Below are 17,860 nucleotides of genomic sequence, written 5' to 3' on the forward strand. Positions count from 1 at the left end.
CAATAACAGAGTTAAAGTTGCACATGAATATTTGAAAATATTCTTAACTGTGAAGTATAAGAAATTTGTTGCAGTAAAGAACAGATTGCTTGGACTCCCACCTATTTACTAGCACTTATAATAGTGTTAGAGGCAAAAAAGAATACACCATTTATGTGAAGCCAATAATTTAACCTTAGTCTGATTGCAGTCTTAATGTTTCTTACATTTATAACAGCCTTATCAAGTAGTTTAAATTATGTGCTGGTGACATAAATACACAGACTTTTTAGTCTCTGCCTTTCTGTGGTGTTAGGCTGGCCCTCCCACTGCCCCTTGATGTGGGGGTGGATGGTTTCAGTCTGGGAGTGGATTTACAGCAATTGGACAGTATACTGAGCCCTTGGCCAGAAGTATGACATTGATATTTATGATTTCTTTTTTCTCAATTTAGGATGTGGTTGGGAACTTTTTTGTGTTAAGAGTCTTCACGGCTTGCTTATTAGTTGTTGATTTGCAAGTCCATATTGCAGCTGAATTTACTGTGTAACGTGTGTTTTACATATGTTGGGTGCTTGCTCTTTGTTCTCTCTGCTTCCCCAAGGCTTGAGAAGAATGGCCAGACTGACTGATGTTTATAGCCCTTGGGCTTCAGGTATTGCTCTCTGCCAGTTCTTTCAAAGCTTCTTCTGCGCTGTGTTTTATCCAGGGGGTCTCATGGGTCACTCTGCTCTCAGTAACTACATGTTATGCCCATTAGTTACAAAATATATATGGGTGTGGACATTACATCACACAATTATAACAGAGCTGATGAAAAGTTAAAACAGAGGAGGTAATAGAGATCTGGTAAATAGACAATTGCTGTTGCTTGCAAAAACAAATCTTCAGGCAAACCAGCACAAGCTCAGGAGCAGCCCAGCAGGTCCTTTAGCCTCTCTTGTTAGCTCAATGCAAAACCAGTGGCCTGGTACAAACAGCACTTAGTCCCTGTTTACTGAGCTGCCAAGCAAGGAGGCATGTTAGTGGGTTACTTATGCTTAGGTTTCAGGTTTTTAGGTGGACCATTCATGCTGGAATGCAAGAGGGGCTCCTCAAACAATTTAATGGCACTTCCCATACCCATGAAAAAAACCCAAAACATTGGATTTTCAAACCCAAATCCCTTCATAACGACATCAATGTTTCAGAAACACCATTTCAGCTAAGGATTGGGATAACTGTCTTTGGATTTTATGCAGGAGACTTCACATCCGCTGGAATAAATCACTTATGTCATGAGCTTTTGATTCTTATTGCTAGGCTAGTAGCCTTATCCTGTGGGCTAATAAGGATGCATCTGGGGTTTTTGATCCTGCTAACAAACACTGGACATTCTCATTTAACTGCTGATTAGTAGGAGACTCCCTTGATCAAATGCAACTGTTTTATGCTCATATCTCACTGGTTGTGATGCCAGGGAGGCCCACATTTGTTTTCACTTTGCCAGAAAGAAGATGATACACTGTACTGATAAACTACATAATCTTAACTAAACGACATGTTCCTATTCTGATCCAAAGCCCCTCTGAGCCAGATGCTTCTGTTTATTACTCAATTAAAGTAGATATAAAATACACAGATCTCCTTCTCATTGCTTTTCTTACGCTCCTGTGTCTAAAATGATTTTTTTTAAAATTTTTATTCCTCAGTGCATGAAAGGGGCTTATGGGACCTCATTAAAGGAGTCTCAAGGAAATCTGAAGTTGGCATAATGTGAATCCATGTGACCCTCTAGCAAGGAATTGCTTTGTTTGTTAGAAAGGCAAGCAATCTCTGCAGCCACTTGTCCTTCCTGCTGGAAGAAAGGATCTCTTCAGAAAAAACATAACTTTAGGGTGTAATAATCACATTTAGTACTATTGTAGCCGAAGATGTTGTTCCTGTGTCTCACTGTTTCCTTCTGTGCTAAGAATTGTTCTCTGAGGCTAAATTGATAGGAGTGATGGGCATGTAAACTGTTTGAGGATGCTATTTTCATTTGACTTGAAATACTGAATGATTTAAATTTTCTTAGGGTTTAATGTCACTTAATCTCACAAAAAGTAATTTGCATTTTCTGTAATGTTTTGTGTCTTTGAGAGATGTGATCAGCCATGTGTTTGCAGATCCCATGTTCAAGTGCTAGCTAAATGCTCTTTGGAACGTTCACACATAGAAAATTAAATCTCTTTTTGCCCCTGAGTGGGATAAGACCCTGACACATTGGACTGATTCTATCTGGCATCTTTGTTTAAAAACAAAAAATTAACCTGTTGCATCTGCTGTAGGTTTTCTCAAAGGACACAGACAGAGAACTTTCCAATTTGTAAACTCAGATAGTTTCTTTGTCATCCTGCAAAGTGATCACATTACCTTTTTTTCCTTTGTCATGAGGTTTTAAAAAACATATCCAAAATTTAAGAAGTTGTTTCTAGGCTATATCTACTAGAGTTCAAGGAACAAACTTCCAAGTTGCGACTTCTCAAAGACTTGTCTAAACATAGAGAGACAGAGAGGCAATCTTAGGTGGCAAAACAGCTGCAATAATATATTTTGCTTGTATGAAATGTAAAAGAATAGTAAAGGATAAGTAAAAAAGCTCTGTTCCAAAAAAACCATTTGTTGAAACAATTTGTCCGAGCAATACTTGATGTTAAGAGTAAGAAAGCTGGGTGATGATGCATGACTTTGTATACCTTAAATGAATCCTTAGTAAATTTACATGTACAGCTCCTGCCTTCTGAAATCCTTCTAAGCATCTCTCTCATGCCTCTCTCTGGTACAAAAGTACCTGGGTTGAATGGCTTAGGTTTCATATAGTGCTGGGATCCCTTAAGACAGAGAGTTCATGTATCATTCAGTGTCTGCAGAGTGATTGCTTTTGTACCTCATCATCACTGATACTAAAATATTTACTAAAACACCCACATCTTGATAAGAAACCGCTGTTTTAAGATGTACTGGAATCTGTGACCAAAATTTAAGTCCCATATAAACACATTTATGAATTATACCATTTCTTGTGCTCTTTTAAAATTGCAACAGTGTAAGGGGGTGAATTAGCATTTAGGAAGCCACATTCAAGCGTCCCCTTTGAGGATTTGAGAGAATTTTATCTGCATGAAGATTATTGAAAATTCTATTCTGTCATCTTCTTTCTTCCCTCTCCCTTGGGAACCCAGGGACTGCTTGCATTCCTCACACTTTCATCCCCAAATTCCTACCAAATACCTGCATTTTCTTATCAGTGGAATTTATTTAGCTGTAACTGCTTTTATTTTATGTAGTCACATTAAAAACTTCTTGTGGCTATGCAAATAGCTCAGTGTCATTACCTTTATTGCTTTTCTTTTTTTTCTTTTTTTTCCCCCCTTTAAGGATCTTTTCCTAGGCTTCTTAAGGAAAAAATAAGAAACAAAGCAGACTGCCTGTCCTGCCTATTTTGGCCCATTTTTCTACCTTTTCTGGTCTTACTGGTGTTGCCTTGTCTTTAAGCATCTAGAAGAAAGACTTCTTCCCCTGTGAATTTCTATATTTTGGTGACAAATTCCTGAGTATCAGAGAAGGCTGTCAGAGAGAAAGAAGGATGCTTTACCGACTTGTCCAATTGGGGGGAAAAGCCCTCAACACAAAAATCTTTAGCTATAATTTTTTCTTTGCTTATGTACAACTTCAGGCTACCTTTGCACCCCTGTCATGTCTTGCATTGAGGCTTGCTGGATGCCAAGGCTGCTCTGTTGCTCCCTTCCTCATCCTGGCAGGCAAGAGAAAATATAATAAGAAGCTCTTGGGTTGAGGTCAAAACAGGGAGAGATCTCTTACTAGGTTGCCTGTCATGGGCAAAACAGACTTGACTGGGGAAATCAGTTTATTTTATTTTATTACCAGTCAAATCAGAGTAAGGTAATGAGATTTAAAACCAAATCATAAAAGAACCTTTCCCACACTTCTCTCTTGTTTCCAGCTAAACTTCGTGGGCCTGGAGGCTGAGGTTCATCACACATCATTTCTGCTACTCCTTCCTCCACTGGGGTAAAACTCCTCAGTCCTCCCCTGCTCCTGCATGGGGTCCCTCCCACATGAGACTGTTCTTCATTAACTTAGTCAGCTCGGGTCCTCCCCACAAGCTGCAGTTCTTAAAGCCCTGCTCCACCATGGGGCCCTTCCAGAGAGTGCAGTCCTTCAGGGATAGACTGCTCCAGCAGCATAGTTCTCATCAAACTTACCTTGAAAGTTTTATTTGCTAGGCCAGAATGTTTATAAATGGCCAGAAATTTCAAATTTAAAATCACAGTATGAATACAAAATACACAGAGCAAATTGCCTTTTTTAGGAAAATATAACACTAACACTTTTATTTTCCAGCTGTTAATATCATTGTCCTGAAAATGACAAAGAGTTGATGGTATGCTTACAGACCTGTCAAAATGAAGCCTGTGTTATACAGTCTGCTGTGTAAATTCAGGGCACCCATCCTGACCTTGAGCTAATATTCTGTCACATGAGTTTCACTTGTGTATTCCAGCCATAGTTACAGGCAGTAAGTCCTCTCCACATTGCTAGGAATATTAGAAATACAACAACATGTATTACCCATCCCTCTTTTCCAGTAAGTTTATGTGGGTTTGTTTGCATATTGTTTTGATAAGCAAGCACAGCATTCCTAACTACCCAACAGCAGTCTGCAGCCTCAGCATCCCAGAGGCATATGCCACAGTTAAATTTTCCAATCTCTGGCATGTTACTCAACTCTTGTAGTTTTTAGCTATTTATGTCCTTTTTCTGGTATGTTGAAGAGAAAAATTTTAGTAGATATTTTGTCATATTCACTGACAAACTGGGGTTTTTTTCTGCCCAATTTGATCACTGCAGTGTGAATCAATCCTTTCTCATCTCCTTTTTTTCTTCCTCTCATAAATGGGTTTGTGTGAATGTTATGTCAAGAAATGGGGCAGAGCTGGCATGCAGAAATTTGATTTGCAGCAAGACTTGAGATGAGCGTAGCTGTGTATAAAGAGAATCCTAAGGATCCTGTGTGTACAATAAGTAGCAAAGTCCTTCTTTAAGAGCTTTTATGAGTATTGTGTTAAGAAAATATGTATTGTTATATCTTGTTGCAACTCATATAATACTCCATTTAAACTGTGCTTTGATTTAATTTTATCAGGAAACCAGACTCTGTTCCTGGTCAGTTTATTTTCATTACCACAGCATTTTCTTCCCTATGATTTTTTTGCAGTCTATAATCTCCTCCTTTTGTTTTCTTCATTAACTTTCTGGCTTCAATGTCTTTAGCAGTGCCACCTTGCCCCTATACAGTGCTTAGCCTTTCTGCTGAGATGTCAAACAAGGTGTAAAATGAAAGAGCTTTAATCCTAAGGAATTTCCCCAGAGCAGCAGAGCATAGTGTTCAGAAATCCTGAGCTGAAACACACAGGCTATTGTCAATTAAAACCTGATCTGGTTTACGCCAGGGTCGTGCCAGCTACAGAACAGCTTCTGTTTGAGGAGGTGCAAAGGAAGCCCACAGTTATTTTTGCTGTATCTTCCTCATACTGGAAACAGAGCATAATATAAAGTCAACATAATATAAAGTCAACTTTTTTTTTTCCCCAGAAACATCTGTCTTACCAGGAATTGGCTGAAGATCAAAAAGTGTTTTCTTTGCAGACACAGAGAAATTTTAATTTTTCTACGTTTCAAAAATAAAACGTAGACAAATTAAAAGCTTTGTAAATAAACTTTATATAAAACTAAGAATGTTAAAATGTATAAAAAGACAGAGTGTTGCATGAGAGAAATTTATTCATAGGGAGGTTTTTCAATTGACACAAATTAAATTGAAAATGTGAAACAGGAGGTTCAGTTCTGATGTGATTCTGACAAATGACAGGCACCATTGGTAGATACAAAGGCAGGATGCAGATTTGCCTAAACAGAGACATGTGTGTCTTCTGGGAAGCTCTAGGGGGTGTGAACTTCTGGGTGAAAGTTGTAGTGAAGATACGTCAGAGGCCATGTGAGAGACCCATATGCTTTTAGAAAAATTTGGGAGCTAGGTGAGATAAACCACAGCATTTCAAATGGCAACAGAGCCATACATTTGGAAAACTGAATCCCGTGTTAAATGGACATGATTTGAGAAATTAATACCCACTCAGGAGAAAATGAGAGACAATTATATATTTATAATTGCCTTTGCCGTGTCACTTCCTGAGCATGTTAGGCACAAATGTGAAAATTTGTAGGTAACTTGAATTTACATTTATTATCACAACTAGAGGCAGAGTTTTCAAATATCTGTTTCTATGTTTCTGCTTTTCAAGCAGCAACTTGTAAAATTTTATACTATTTGATTGTCCTTTACTTTTTGTGGTGTTTTTTTTCCCCACATATCCAGGGGCTCTAACACATGAGTTAAACTGATGCTTGCTACAGCAATTTAACTAGCTCAGGTGTCCCCTTTTAGTAAAGGTCATGTTTTCCCATAGCAGAGCTGGCAGAAACAAATATGTTGGCTTTTTGGTTGCAGTGCTTCCTTGTCCAGGTGATTACAAGCTATAACTGAAGATGATTTTGTGTTTATCTATTTGACTGTAACAGCAGTGACTGAGGTGTGGGCACACAGTCACATCTGTCAGCTCAGCTGTAACTTCTGCCCTGGGGAAAGGCAGATGTTTGTGCTATGATAATGCATTAAATTGTGCTTAAGTGCATTTTTTTTGGTTCAGTTTGCTTCCACAGGCCTTAGTCAAGGCCTGAAAAAGATGTTTATAGCATAATGGATTTTTTTAAATCTGCCTTCTATACCTATTTGCCAAAGGTGGTGTCCAGTCTCAACATTGCTTTAAAGGATGTGGGGAATGGGAGATGTGTTTGTTTCTCTCCTTTCACTCATACACAGAGGAGTGGCCTTTGAGCTGTGAAGATGTGGATTTTCATATGCACATTAACTTTCCATCTTTGAATTTCCTCTGAATAGATGATTAGAACTTTCTGGTATTTGGCATTTTTGAAGATGAGATAAAAACCATCTGGGGCTGGATGGATCTGGCAGCTGTATTTTGCAATATTCACTGGGCTTCCAAGTCCATACTCAGACCCCTTACTAAGTGACTTCATATTCAGAAGTGCAGATCACAGCCTTTTTGCCACCTCATCAGAAAGTGTAGTGATCAAAATCTCTAAACCTGTGTCTTTGTGTGTCTAAATCAATTTCCAATGGTTTTAAATACTTTCACAGTTTAACACATTTCAGCAAGCAGTTCTGCTTTTTACTGCAGCTCCTAGGTTTGGAGTGGCAACTCTGAATTAAAGTTCATGGCTCCTCATCTGTTCACTTTCTACCATTTCCATCACTTAAACTTTTGTTTTTTAGTAACTACTCTATCATTTTTAACTGTTATCTCAGGAGTGACATTATTGGATTTCTCCCTCCAGTGATTGGTCTGTCATTTAAGCCATCCTTTAAGTGAAAAATATAGTAAGAATATTACAATAATCAGCTGTTCAGAGCAAAACCAGGCTTCAGCTCTCCCCAAAATTAGTTTTCTCAAATTTGGCTTCCAGTTTTTTATAAAACACAATTTATTAATCTTTATAACTAATGTGGGAAAACCCCAAAAAACAAGTAAATGAGCTGCAATTGAATGCTTGTTGTCTAAAGGATTGCATAAGCAGCTAATACTTTCTCACACTGTCAGGTCAGTTTTGATGTACCAGTGATTAGTAGCTGCATTTTTTCCTTCAGCTTTTGATCCTAAAATGTGATAGTTCAGCTGAACTAAAAGATTGTCTCGTAGAAAACGAGATCCATGATGAACTGTAGGCTGGCAAAAGTATTACTTTTAATATAAGGCTGCACTGATTATATAATGAATGATTGAGGATAAATTAGTAAGTATCTGAAAGAGTGATCTCTGGATGGATATAAAATCATAATGACTGTTCTAATTTTCTGCATTACTTGCAGCAGGATTTTCACACAGTTGATTTTTCACATTTAAATATTATGGAAGTAAATGTGTCCTCAGTATGTACATTTCAAGAACTACCTTATGGCTGTGCCTAATTTGAAACTGCCTTGTTAAAAAAGGAGCCATTTTGCCACGTTGACTAATATTGAAGCTAGCATTGGGTGAATCTAAGCATCAGGTACCTAAGAACAAAACTTTTCCAGGTCACAAAGTAGCCAAGTAACTCTGGTGTTGCCTGTGGAAACTGAAATTCTAAATTTTCTTCCACTTTTGGTGCTTAAAAATGTGTCATTAGGAATCTCCTTTTGCAACAAGAACATAGCTTCCTTTGTCATTCTAGAAACCTACATGAAGGAAAACATGAGATGAAGGTAATTTATTGGTGATAACAGATTTGCAGTGATTATGAAAGAGCACTCTCTAAAACTGATGAGCTGATAGCCTTTTTATGTCTTTTTGACTATTGGATTAGCTCCTAAAAGTCTTACTCTCAGTTGATAAATACTTGGATAGCCATGATTTCCAGCAGTTTAAAAAATATATTTTTAGTTAATGATAAGTGCTTAGCAATTTAGAAGATTTTTTTCAGGAATTATAGGGCCTACATTAAAAATGTTAAGCTTCTCAGTAAGAGTATTTTGAAACTAATTGCAAACAATTGAGTTATTATAGCAAAAGAAGCCACCCATTTTCCATCTGAATTAATCCTCCTTCCTGTGCATTTGCATTTGTGATGACTGAAGCCACATGCACAGATTGTTAGCATGGCCCAGCTGAGCAGTGACTCCTTGAGCTGCAAGAACTCACTTTTTCCCCATGCACTGATCATACCTCCCAAAATGGAATTTTAAGCAACCTCTTTTTGCCCATTTCTGAAATACTGAGGGATCAGGGAAGCTACATCTCTTTTCCTGGTCTTTTCAAATGGCACATTCCTAATTTTAAAGGTAAAATTGAATTCTCTGTCTTTAAATTTATAAAGATGTATTTCAAGGCTGCTATTTACATGCTGATTTTAAAAGATGAAAAGATCAATTTTGATTAATTTACAAGTAACACGTCATTTACCTTTAATGATATTTATATTTCACCATCTCATGATGTTCCTCATCTCTTGATGTTGCTCAGATTTTGGTCCTGGCTTTCCTACTGCAGTTGAGGCCTTCACAACGTGGCAATATAGAAATCACTTTTGTGTCAGTTTTGGTAAATCCATGCAGTCATTTTTAGGTGGACAATCCCTTCAACCTTACAGCCTTGATTATTTATGGTCCTGTGTGTTCTGTTTTCATCCAGTCAGTAGTATCTTCTTCTCTTTGCACCAGTCTAAATGACAACACTCAGGGCAAAAAAAATTGAATCCTTAGTCCTCTGACAGGCCCTTCTGGCTTTCTGAAATTTTTCTAGGTTCAGGTGGTGACATCCCCAGATTCTCATCCCCCACTTTTGGTGGTTCCCACCTCACAGTGGGGCTGCTAGAACAAGAGGCATGTTTATTATGTGCCAGATTGTAACACTGCGTACAAAACCAGACAAGGTGGAATTTACAGTAAGATTCCTGAACAGGAGAAAATAACCCCTGGACACCAATCTCCTAAGCAGCAACTTACCTGCAAAACAGTCATTTTCAGTAGTAGCAATTTCTTTCAGAAAAGTTTGATGAGTTTGACATAAAATGTAGCTTTCGAGTGGGGAGTTACACAAATGGCTGGTAGAAAAAGGAAAGTGGTGGCTTTGTTCACTCCAAAACCTGATGGGTTTATGAAGAGGTGATGAAAGTAAGAACTTCCCTTATCGAAGTAAAATTAGTGATATTGAATACAGGAAGGATTTGAGTCCTGAGCTGTCCTAATCCCCTGACCTGCCCACAGGGCCTTGAACTCCTCCAGGGAAAAGGGATCCAAATGAAGCCTTTAATTCCTTTTAAATTGCCCTTTACACCAATTGGGATATTTCAAATTATTTTCTTTAAAATACACAAAATTGAAACAAAAAGTTGTGTGTAGTCAGCATTTGCAGCCAAAAACCCCTTCTTTTTGGTTCAGAAGAAACTTATTTTCCTTCCTCCATCAAAATATTTTTAAAATCCATTCTGGACACAACCTCCTACCCTTACTTCACGTTGCTGCAGGATTGCATCTGCAGTGAGCAATAGTCTCTGCAGTCCTGGTTCCACTGGAATCAGTAGAACTCCTCCTATGGATGTCACCTGAAGCTGAAACACTGCCTACAAACTGCCTATGGATGTCTAAGTAGGGTTAAAAAAAAATGGGGATCTCAGAAATTCTTTTAGGGTTTGTTTTCCAAGTATAGCAGTGAAATTTACAGGGTAGATGTTTTGTTTAATGGATTGAAATTATTGGAGTTTGAGTGTTCTTTCGTGTCGTGCTTTTGTAGTATTATAGCAGCACAATTACACTCAACTAAGGTATATCTCCTGGTATTTGGTTGAAGAACCTGGCTTTTTAAACTGTGGAATAAGTAGAAATATGATCAGGGAATTGTCTTTTGTTTGTTTCAGTTTAAAAAATGCCTCTTTAAATAGACAAGACTTTACATTTCTGTAGTAAAAATAAATGAACCATTTCTTTTTTAAAGTTCAGTTAAGTGATTTTTTTTGTATGTTTTTTAACCACAGGAAGATAAATTTTATGTATGTTTTGGTTCTTGGGGAGAGAGAGGGGGTGTTAGTTCTTCAGGGAACTTACATTTTGACATATAAACAAGACCCCCTAAACATGGGCACTGTTTTTCTCTGGAGTTTTACAGCCCTGTTGCATTTGGTTTGGCCTTTGTTTTGCTTGCATGTGAGAGCTATCCTTTCTTTTAACTATGTAATGCTGTGACAAACTCAGGGTCTGAGGGATGGCTGAGAGACTGAGGTTCTCATACCTTGCAACCCTGTCTTGTCTCAGGTGACAGACATTCTACACCATTTGATTTATGGATCTGGAGCACTCTTTTCTACCAGTGTCTTAATACCTGAAGAATTATTTTGAGCTAGTTGAATTGAATTTTAGCGTGATGGAACAAAAAGCAAAAATTTCTAACTATTTTTTAATGAATTGTTTGGTGATTCAAAAAATATTTCAGAACTAATACAATATATTGAAAGAAAATCATAAAAGATAACTCTTGGACTGAAAATATTTAAATGCACTGTCAGTGTTGATTTAGCTGCTTTGTCTGTCCCACTAACAGGTGAGAAGCAAAAACAGACATGAGTGCTACAGAAGTGCATTCCACATAGACATATTATATGCATCAAAGAAATAAGAACTTGTTAGGAGAAATCCCTCCATAATATAAACATATAAATGGGAATAGAACTCTCTATCTGAATTGTGGTTGTAATGAAAAAAAGAATTTACTTCAAATGTAGATATTATTTTGGTCTAGTTTTTTTAAGGAGATATCAGACTATCATGCTTTTTGGTTAATTAAAATCAAACTTAAACTAGGAGTAAAAGTCTCAGAGATTCTCAATATTTTTAGGAATTTGACTGAAGTAGCCATGCAGAGGCATAATAAAGTTAGTCAGTTCCATGTCCTCCAGGAGAAAACAGTGAGTCTCATTGTTTTGTTCAGTGTTTTTTAACAATAGTCTCCTCTAGTTTGAAATTACATTTTATTTGTCCTTTTCTAAAATAATATAACCAAATAATTCTAAATAAATCTTGGTTAAAAACATGGTATTAATATTTTTTTTCCATTTTGCAAAAATACTAGGGAGTGCTGTTTAAGGACAGAAGCAAGGTAGCTGCTTAATAGCATAATCATTAGCTATGATTCCAAATGTATTATGATTCCAAATAATCATTTTAATTTATGATGCCTTTTCTCATATTGTGACCAATATTCTTCATGATCATTTTTTATTTAAATATATAATTTTCACAGACATGTATTTTGTGAGGCATGTATTTATTTGCATATTTCATGTGAAATTTCCAGTGATCTCCAAAAACCTTCAATATTGAGTTGCACCCTAAAATTTAGTTTTACAACTCTACCACATCTTTACCAGGTATAGCCAGGCCTAAATTCAACTGTCTCCACTGGCTAAATCCAATCTAAACTAAAAGCCCCAATACGGTGAATTAGACCACAAGTTTTAGAACAACTTGCAAAGAGAACTTTGAGAATGTGGTTAAGCTTCAACTATTGCAATGATATTTTTGGAGTTTGTAAATGGTCTCAAGTAATTATTGCTCTGAGTCCACAAGCGTACCCTAAGGACTAATGTGCATAATCCATCACTTGAGCCCCTGAAGTGTTTCTCTGAGTACCTAGAGAATCCCCCAGGAGTGCTTGACCCCATCTCTCCCTTCAGTCCATGTGGAATGTCAGAGGTGGAGTTTGGCAGCTGCTGTCTCAGTTCCTTTCAGCAGCACTATTGAAGCAAAGTGCCTCACTGCTTTTCTAGCTCTGTCTTACCTCTGAGATGAGACCTCAGTGTTTCATCTGAGACTTTTATTTATCTGAGATTTACATGTGGTTGATTAATGTGCCCATGCTTCTAGCTGGTAAAATTGCTTTGGAGAGGGCCATATTCTAGAAATCCCTCTTGGGTAAATCACTCAAGCATTGGGCAAGGTGATAAGAGGAGGATAAACCAAGAAGAGGTATCAGTTTCCATATTCCCTCTCTCTTCCCTCTCAAATCTTTCCTGTTAGACTATGTCTTCATGCTAGCAGCACTTAATATATCCATGTGTAATCTGAACTATGGCTTTTCTCTCCCCCTTTTCCTCACTTCCACATCTGAGGCAATTCAGAGCAAGTTCATTTTTCTGTTTTTACCAGAGTTTTCAGCATCAGATCACATCCATGCTCTCAACGAGCACCGTGTGGTCTTTGATTCCTCCGTGGCAGATGTGGTAGTCAGCAGAGCAGTGCAGCACTCGCTGTTTGTGAGAGAAGCCAGGGGCTCTGCCAGGTCTTTATTAGTGCCAGAACTCCAAGGAGTCATCCATTCTGGCAATAGTCCTCTAAATTTTCTCTTGGAGAGATTATTTACTGCTGTAAATATTCTCCAGTTAAAGTACATGTACTTTTGTTTCCCCAACTTTCTGAGCCTGTTGTGGTTATTATCCAGTAGTTGTATAGATAAGCATGACAGCACTCAAACTTTCATGTAAGCTATGCAGCAAACAAGAGGAAAGGAAAAACTAACAAATGGTCTTCACAAACACTCTTCAGGAACATCTTTCTTTCCATGCTGGTAACAGCATAGGAGAATGCTTTCTGTCAGGGTGTATGAAGGGGCTGCACGTCCTGAAACATAGTGAACACTGGCAGTCTGTCTTTCTAGGAGCGAGGGAGCTGATGTGTTCATCTCAGAAGTGTGTTAGCAAAACAACATTCAATACATTGCCACTAAATTACCTTCTTCCTCTACTAGCTATATTTATTTGACAAAGGGCTCATTACATACCTCACATATTCTGCTTTACATGACCCTTACCTTTCTATGCCATGTCTAATAAAGAAAACCCTTATATTGCTTTTGGTTTTGACTGAAAAATATCAGTACCAAAAATCAATAGCAAATGAAGAAGTGAAACTTTTAGACTATTGTGACTGTATTGAAATAAACAGAGTAGTAGCTACTATACTGGTTGATTCTTTTCCTGCTTACTTACTAATAAAGAAGAGTTTGGGATTCAAGATGTTTGAAAGTAATATAGCACATCTCCTCTTCCAAGACATTTACCTTTGCAGCAGAAAATAATTTGATTTAGAAAACTGAAATGTGTGACAAATGTTAAATGGATTAAAAGCTGGTTCATTGACAAATTGAAAAATGTGGTGTCAATGGGCAGATATAAATTACTGTGTCTAGCAGAGTCTGCCTGAAATCAGTTCTTGGGTCAATAGCACTTAACATTTTTATCAACAGTCTAGACAGTGATATAAGACATTTTCAGTACAGCTTGAGCAGGACAGAGATTGGTGAGGTAGTAAATAATAAGTTAGATAATTGCAGAAGCTAATAAAACATATTTTAATATTGCCAAATACTACCAGACTCTTGTGTAGGATAAAAATCTATAGGTAGTTGTTAAGCTGTGATTTAGAAAAGGACAGGTTATCAAAGATAATTGGGTCTACTTAGACTCTTTGTACAATCTCGTGGAAGGAAAAAGCACTAATGCAATAATGTGCATATTAAAGTCAGACTGTCAGGCGAATGGGGTGATGATTGCTTTTGCATGCTGTATTGATAAGATTGCTTCTAGAATGCCAAGTCCAATTTTGGTGTCCAGTCTTAAGGAAAATGAGGAAATAGGACAAATAGAAGACATTGGGATGCACAGGACCTGGAGATCAGGTTTTAAATCCTGTGTAGGTTTAACAAGTTGAGCTTAGTTTATCATTACGTATGGGTACTAGGGCATGAAAATTTTTTTGTAGGTTTGGGAAAAGAAACACTCTCAGCATCATTGATAAAGGCACACCAAAATTCAGTGACTGGAAAATTAAATTAAGGGGAAAATGCAGCCTCGTATTAACTTGCAATTTGTTAGCTTTGCGGATTACTAAATAGCAGAACAGCTGATCCGGGGAGGTGATAGACTCATCACTGCTAGACATCTTAAAAAAAAAACAAAAAAAAAAAAAAATGGAGAGGGAATGTCAGACTTAATTATTTCTTTATTTACAGTTCATGTGCTGCAAGGGGGACAGTCATACTTGTTCTGTTCTAAGTCTAACACATACCTGATTTAAAGAGTTGACTCCTGAAGAGGCATGGAGAAATTACTTCCCCTGTTGTACCTGGGAGCAGATAATTTGCTTGTTCTTTGCTGTCTTCTGAATCAGAAACCAGACCAGGCTGACACTTGGATCCCAGAAAGATTGATCATCTTCCCTAAATGGTGCCTGAGTATGACTTGTAGTCGCCATAGGAGTGATCAAAAGGTTTTAAGGTAGGAAAGGGTTTTGCACAGCCCTCAGGAGGGAACAAGAGTAGTCCAGTTTAAACCTTTGGTCTAAGAGCTCTTCATATATGAAGTAAAACAAAACTGTGGAAGCACAAGGTTGTCACAGATCCCTGTGGCCTCAGAACTTGAGAATCCTGAACATAATGGTGGATTCTCTGGTGTATCGCTGTGTTAGTGGGACAAGGATTTCTGGGTTGTTTTTTTTTTCCAGCTCTATCAGATAGAAAAATTAGGAAGGCTTTCAGACAATAGGCTTCTTTTAGATTTGAAATGGCAACACAGGCTTTAAATGGGTTGAAAGTGATTGGTCTAAACCTAATTGGGTATCTTCCTAAGTAAAACTCTCTGTGAGAAGAGGTAGTGGACTGAGGGAAATATGAGATAAAAAGGACATTATCACCATGGGAAAGAGAGCAGTAGGTAATCTATTGCTTGTTGGAACTTGGTGGTATCAGCTGGGGTAGAGGTTATGGAAGAAGGAAATTGTACTATATGATAAACCCATTATTTCTATTATTTCCTTATTTTTTAATATTTAGTGAAATTACAAATTTTAGTCGGCTCCTTTTCAGAAGGAGCTCAGTTTCTCTCTCTAACAGGCAAGAGGAAGAGAGAAAATTAAAGCTTTCACACTGATGCCTATTTTTTGTCATCTTTAATAATTTATCAGTGTGAATTTATTCCTGTATTCAGTGGTTGTTTAATTTTATCCGAATATTTTACTGAGAATTTGCATCAGATGAAGTATATTTTGTTCTGGAAAATGAATAGGCTGGACCTACAGACCTTGATGATACTCATCAGAAAACGTAGATTGTGGGGCTTGAGAATACTGACAAGTCTGAGTTTGTGAGAATACTGGCAGTTCTGCATTGGTTTCTTAAATGTCATCTGTTCTGTTTAGTGAATATCACTCCACAGGGAATTTGCTTCTGAAGAGAGGTTTAGCAATTCTGGAGCTCTGAGTAACATGCACCTCAGTGAGCCAGAATCTGTAATATAAAACATATTTTATCTGTTGTCCCTTTTGAAGTATGTAAGCAATATACAAAATGGGCAGTGGTTTGCTTTTTCATATGCCACTAAATGTTACCAAGGAATTATTTGCCAGTTTGTGACATGTACTTGCAGTTTATTAGAATTCCTCTTAATGAAAAGCTTTAGCATATTTAGCTTCACCTTTCTTGGGGCTATTAATTTATAAAGGATATGCTTGATTGTGGTACTTAGAGTGTTTAATTTACTGTTTTTATGGATGTGATATATCTAATTTGTACTGGTGTATCACTCCTTTTAGCAGAGTGGTACTGTGCTTGCATAGAAGCTGAAAAAAACACTTTCAGCTTGAGACTGGTATTAAAAGTTCATTGATGATCAATGAACTTTTGGAAGTTGCTATTGGAAATGTTGAAAAAGTATCCAAAGATGTTTTTTAAAGAGTTGTCTTTTTGTCTACATGTTTCTTGGGTGTTTTTAAGGTCATATTTGATGATTGTGTTTATGATGACCTATTTCTTTCAGGAATATCAGCCTTGTAACACCAACGCCTGCCCAGAGTTAAAGAAGACAACTCCTTGGACCCCCTGGACGCCGGTGAACATCTCAGACAACGGAGGTCACTACGAGCAGCGTTTCCGATACACCTGCAAGGCGCGCCTGCCCGACCCCAACCTGCTGGAGGTGGGACGGCAGCGCATCGAGATGCGCTACTGCTCCAGCGACGGCTCCAGCGGGTGCTCCACAGATGGTGAGCAAAGCCAGGCGGGCTCACCCTGCCCCCTGCTAGTGACATGCCTGCAGTTCCATTCTCAGCACAGAGAGAGTGGAGGGTTCTGCTTGCTGGTGTTGCGTGTAACAGAAGTGATCATGAAAAGGAGGGCAGAGTGATCCCAGTAGGGAGCCTAGGCTATTTCTTCTGGATGTAGCGTCATCATTCAGACTAAGCAAGCGTCTTCCATCACCAGTTATGAGATTTACCAGGTTAATTTAATTCTCTTCACAGTAATCCTGATCTTGTAAGATTCTGTTCCCCCTCATACTCCCCTGAGCTTTTACTAGGAGTGAATTTGTGCAACATTAACATATTTCCAGAACATGGAATATTCTGAGAAGAACTTCTACTCAGTAGTTTGAAAGTGACAACTGTAAAATTCATACAGGTGTTTAAATAAATAAGGAGTTTATGAACTGGATAATTTCTCTTATAAAAGTTTATGTTGTGCTTTTGCTGGTAATTGAAAGTTCTGTTTATTTCTGAGACTGAAAACAAAACTCCTTCAAAATATTTTCAAATTTAGATGACTTTAAATTGGAATTACTTTGTTTCAGAATTTTCTTCTTTTCCTATCAGTAATACATAGTTCTTTATAAAAAAATTAGAACTAGAGAAATTGTGACAGTCATTCTAATTTTATTAATGAATTTCATTGATTATCTAATTTTAACTGTACATCAGTGTATCTTTTAAAGTATTATATTTTAGTAATACAATATAAAAATATTGTGTTTTTATTATTATATTTGAATATTTATAGGCCTGTTTTCCACTTACATAGTCTTTTGTATCTTCACAAGACCCAGGTTAGCTAAAAAAGAAAAAAGGATAACTGAAGGCATTTGGCTTATCTAAGACCACAAAGAGAGAACAGTTTCTCAGTCCCTGGACTTTCTAATTCTCAGTATTCTTCAGGCAGAGAAACTATTGTGAAAGTCATTTTTAAGCTCCTGCCTGTACTAAGTTTACATGTCAAGGTTTTGGTAGCAGGGGAGGCTGCAGAGTTGGCTTCTGTGATAAAATGCTAGAAACTTCCATTCTCTCTCCACCCTCCCCCACACCTGCCCTTCATCCCATACAAAACCTTTATTGCTTCGTTTGGCATCTGTGTCTCTTTGGAGGGGGCAGGATGTTAGCAATTTTTTAAAGAAATATACAGTAGTG

General features: G+C 37.6%; 1 protein-coding gene across 10 annotated transcripts in view; it reads left to right on the forward strand.

The window, feature by feature from the left end:
* Positions 1 to 17,860, forward strand: part of SEMA5A (semaphorin 5A) — a 320,230-nt gene that overhangs the window by 268,796 nt on the left and 33,574 nt on the right. For all 10 annotated transcript variants that reach the window (XM_059854936.1, XM_059854946.1, XM_059854910.1 and 7 more), the window contains one exon: positions 16,444 to 16,669. In XM_059854936.1, coding sequence (XP_059710919.1) covers positions 16,444 to 16,669 — 226 coding nt within the window. The remainder of the gene's footprint in view (positions 1 to 16,443; positions 16,670 to 17,860) is intronic.

The sequence above is a fragment of the Haemorhous mexicanus genome, chromosome 1 (assembly GCF_027477595.1).
Source record: "Haemorhous mexicanus isolate bHaeMex1 chromosome 1, bHaeMex1.pri, whole genome shotgun sequence".
Taxonomy (NCBI): Eukaryota; Metazoa; Chordata; class Aves; order Passeriformes; family Fringillidae; genus Haemorhous; species Haemorhous mexicanus.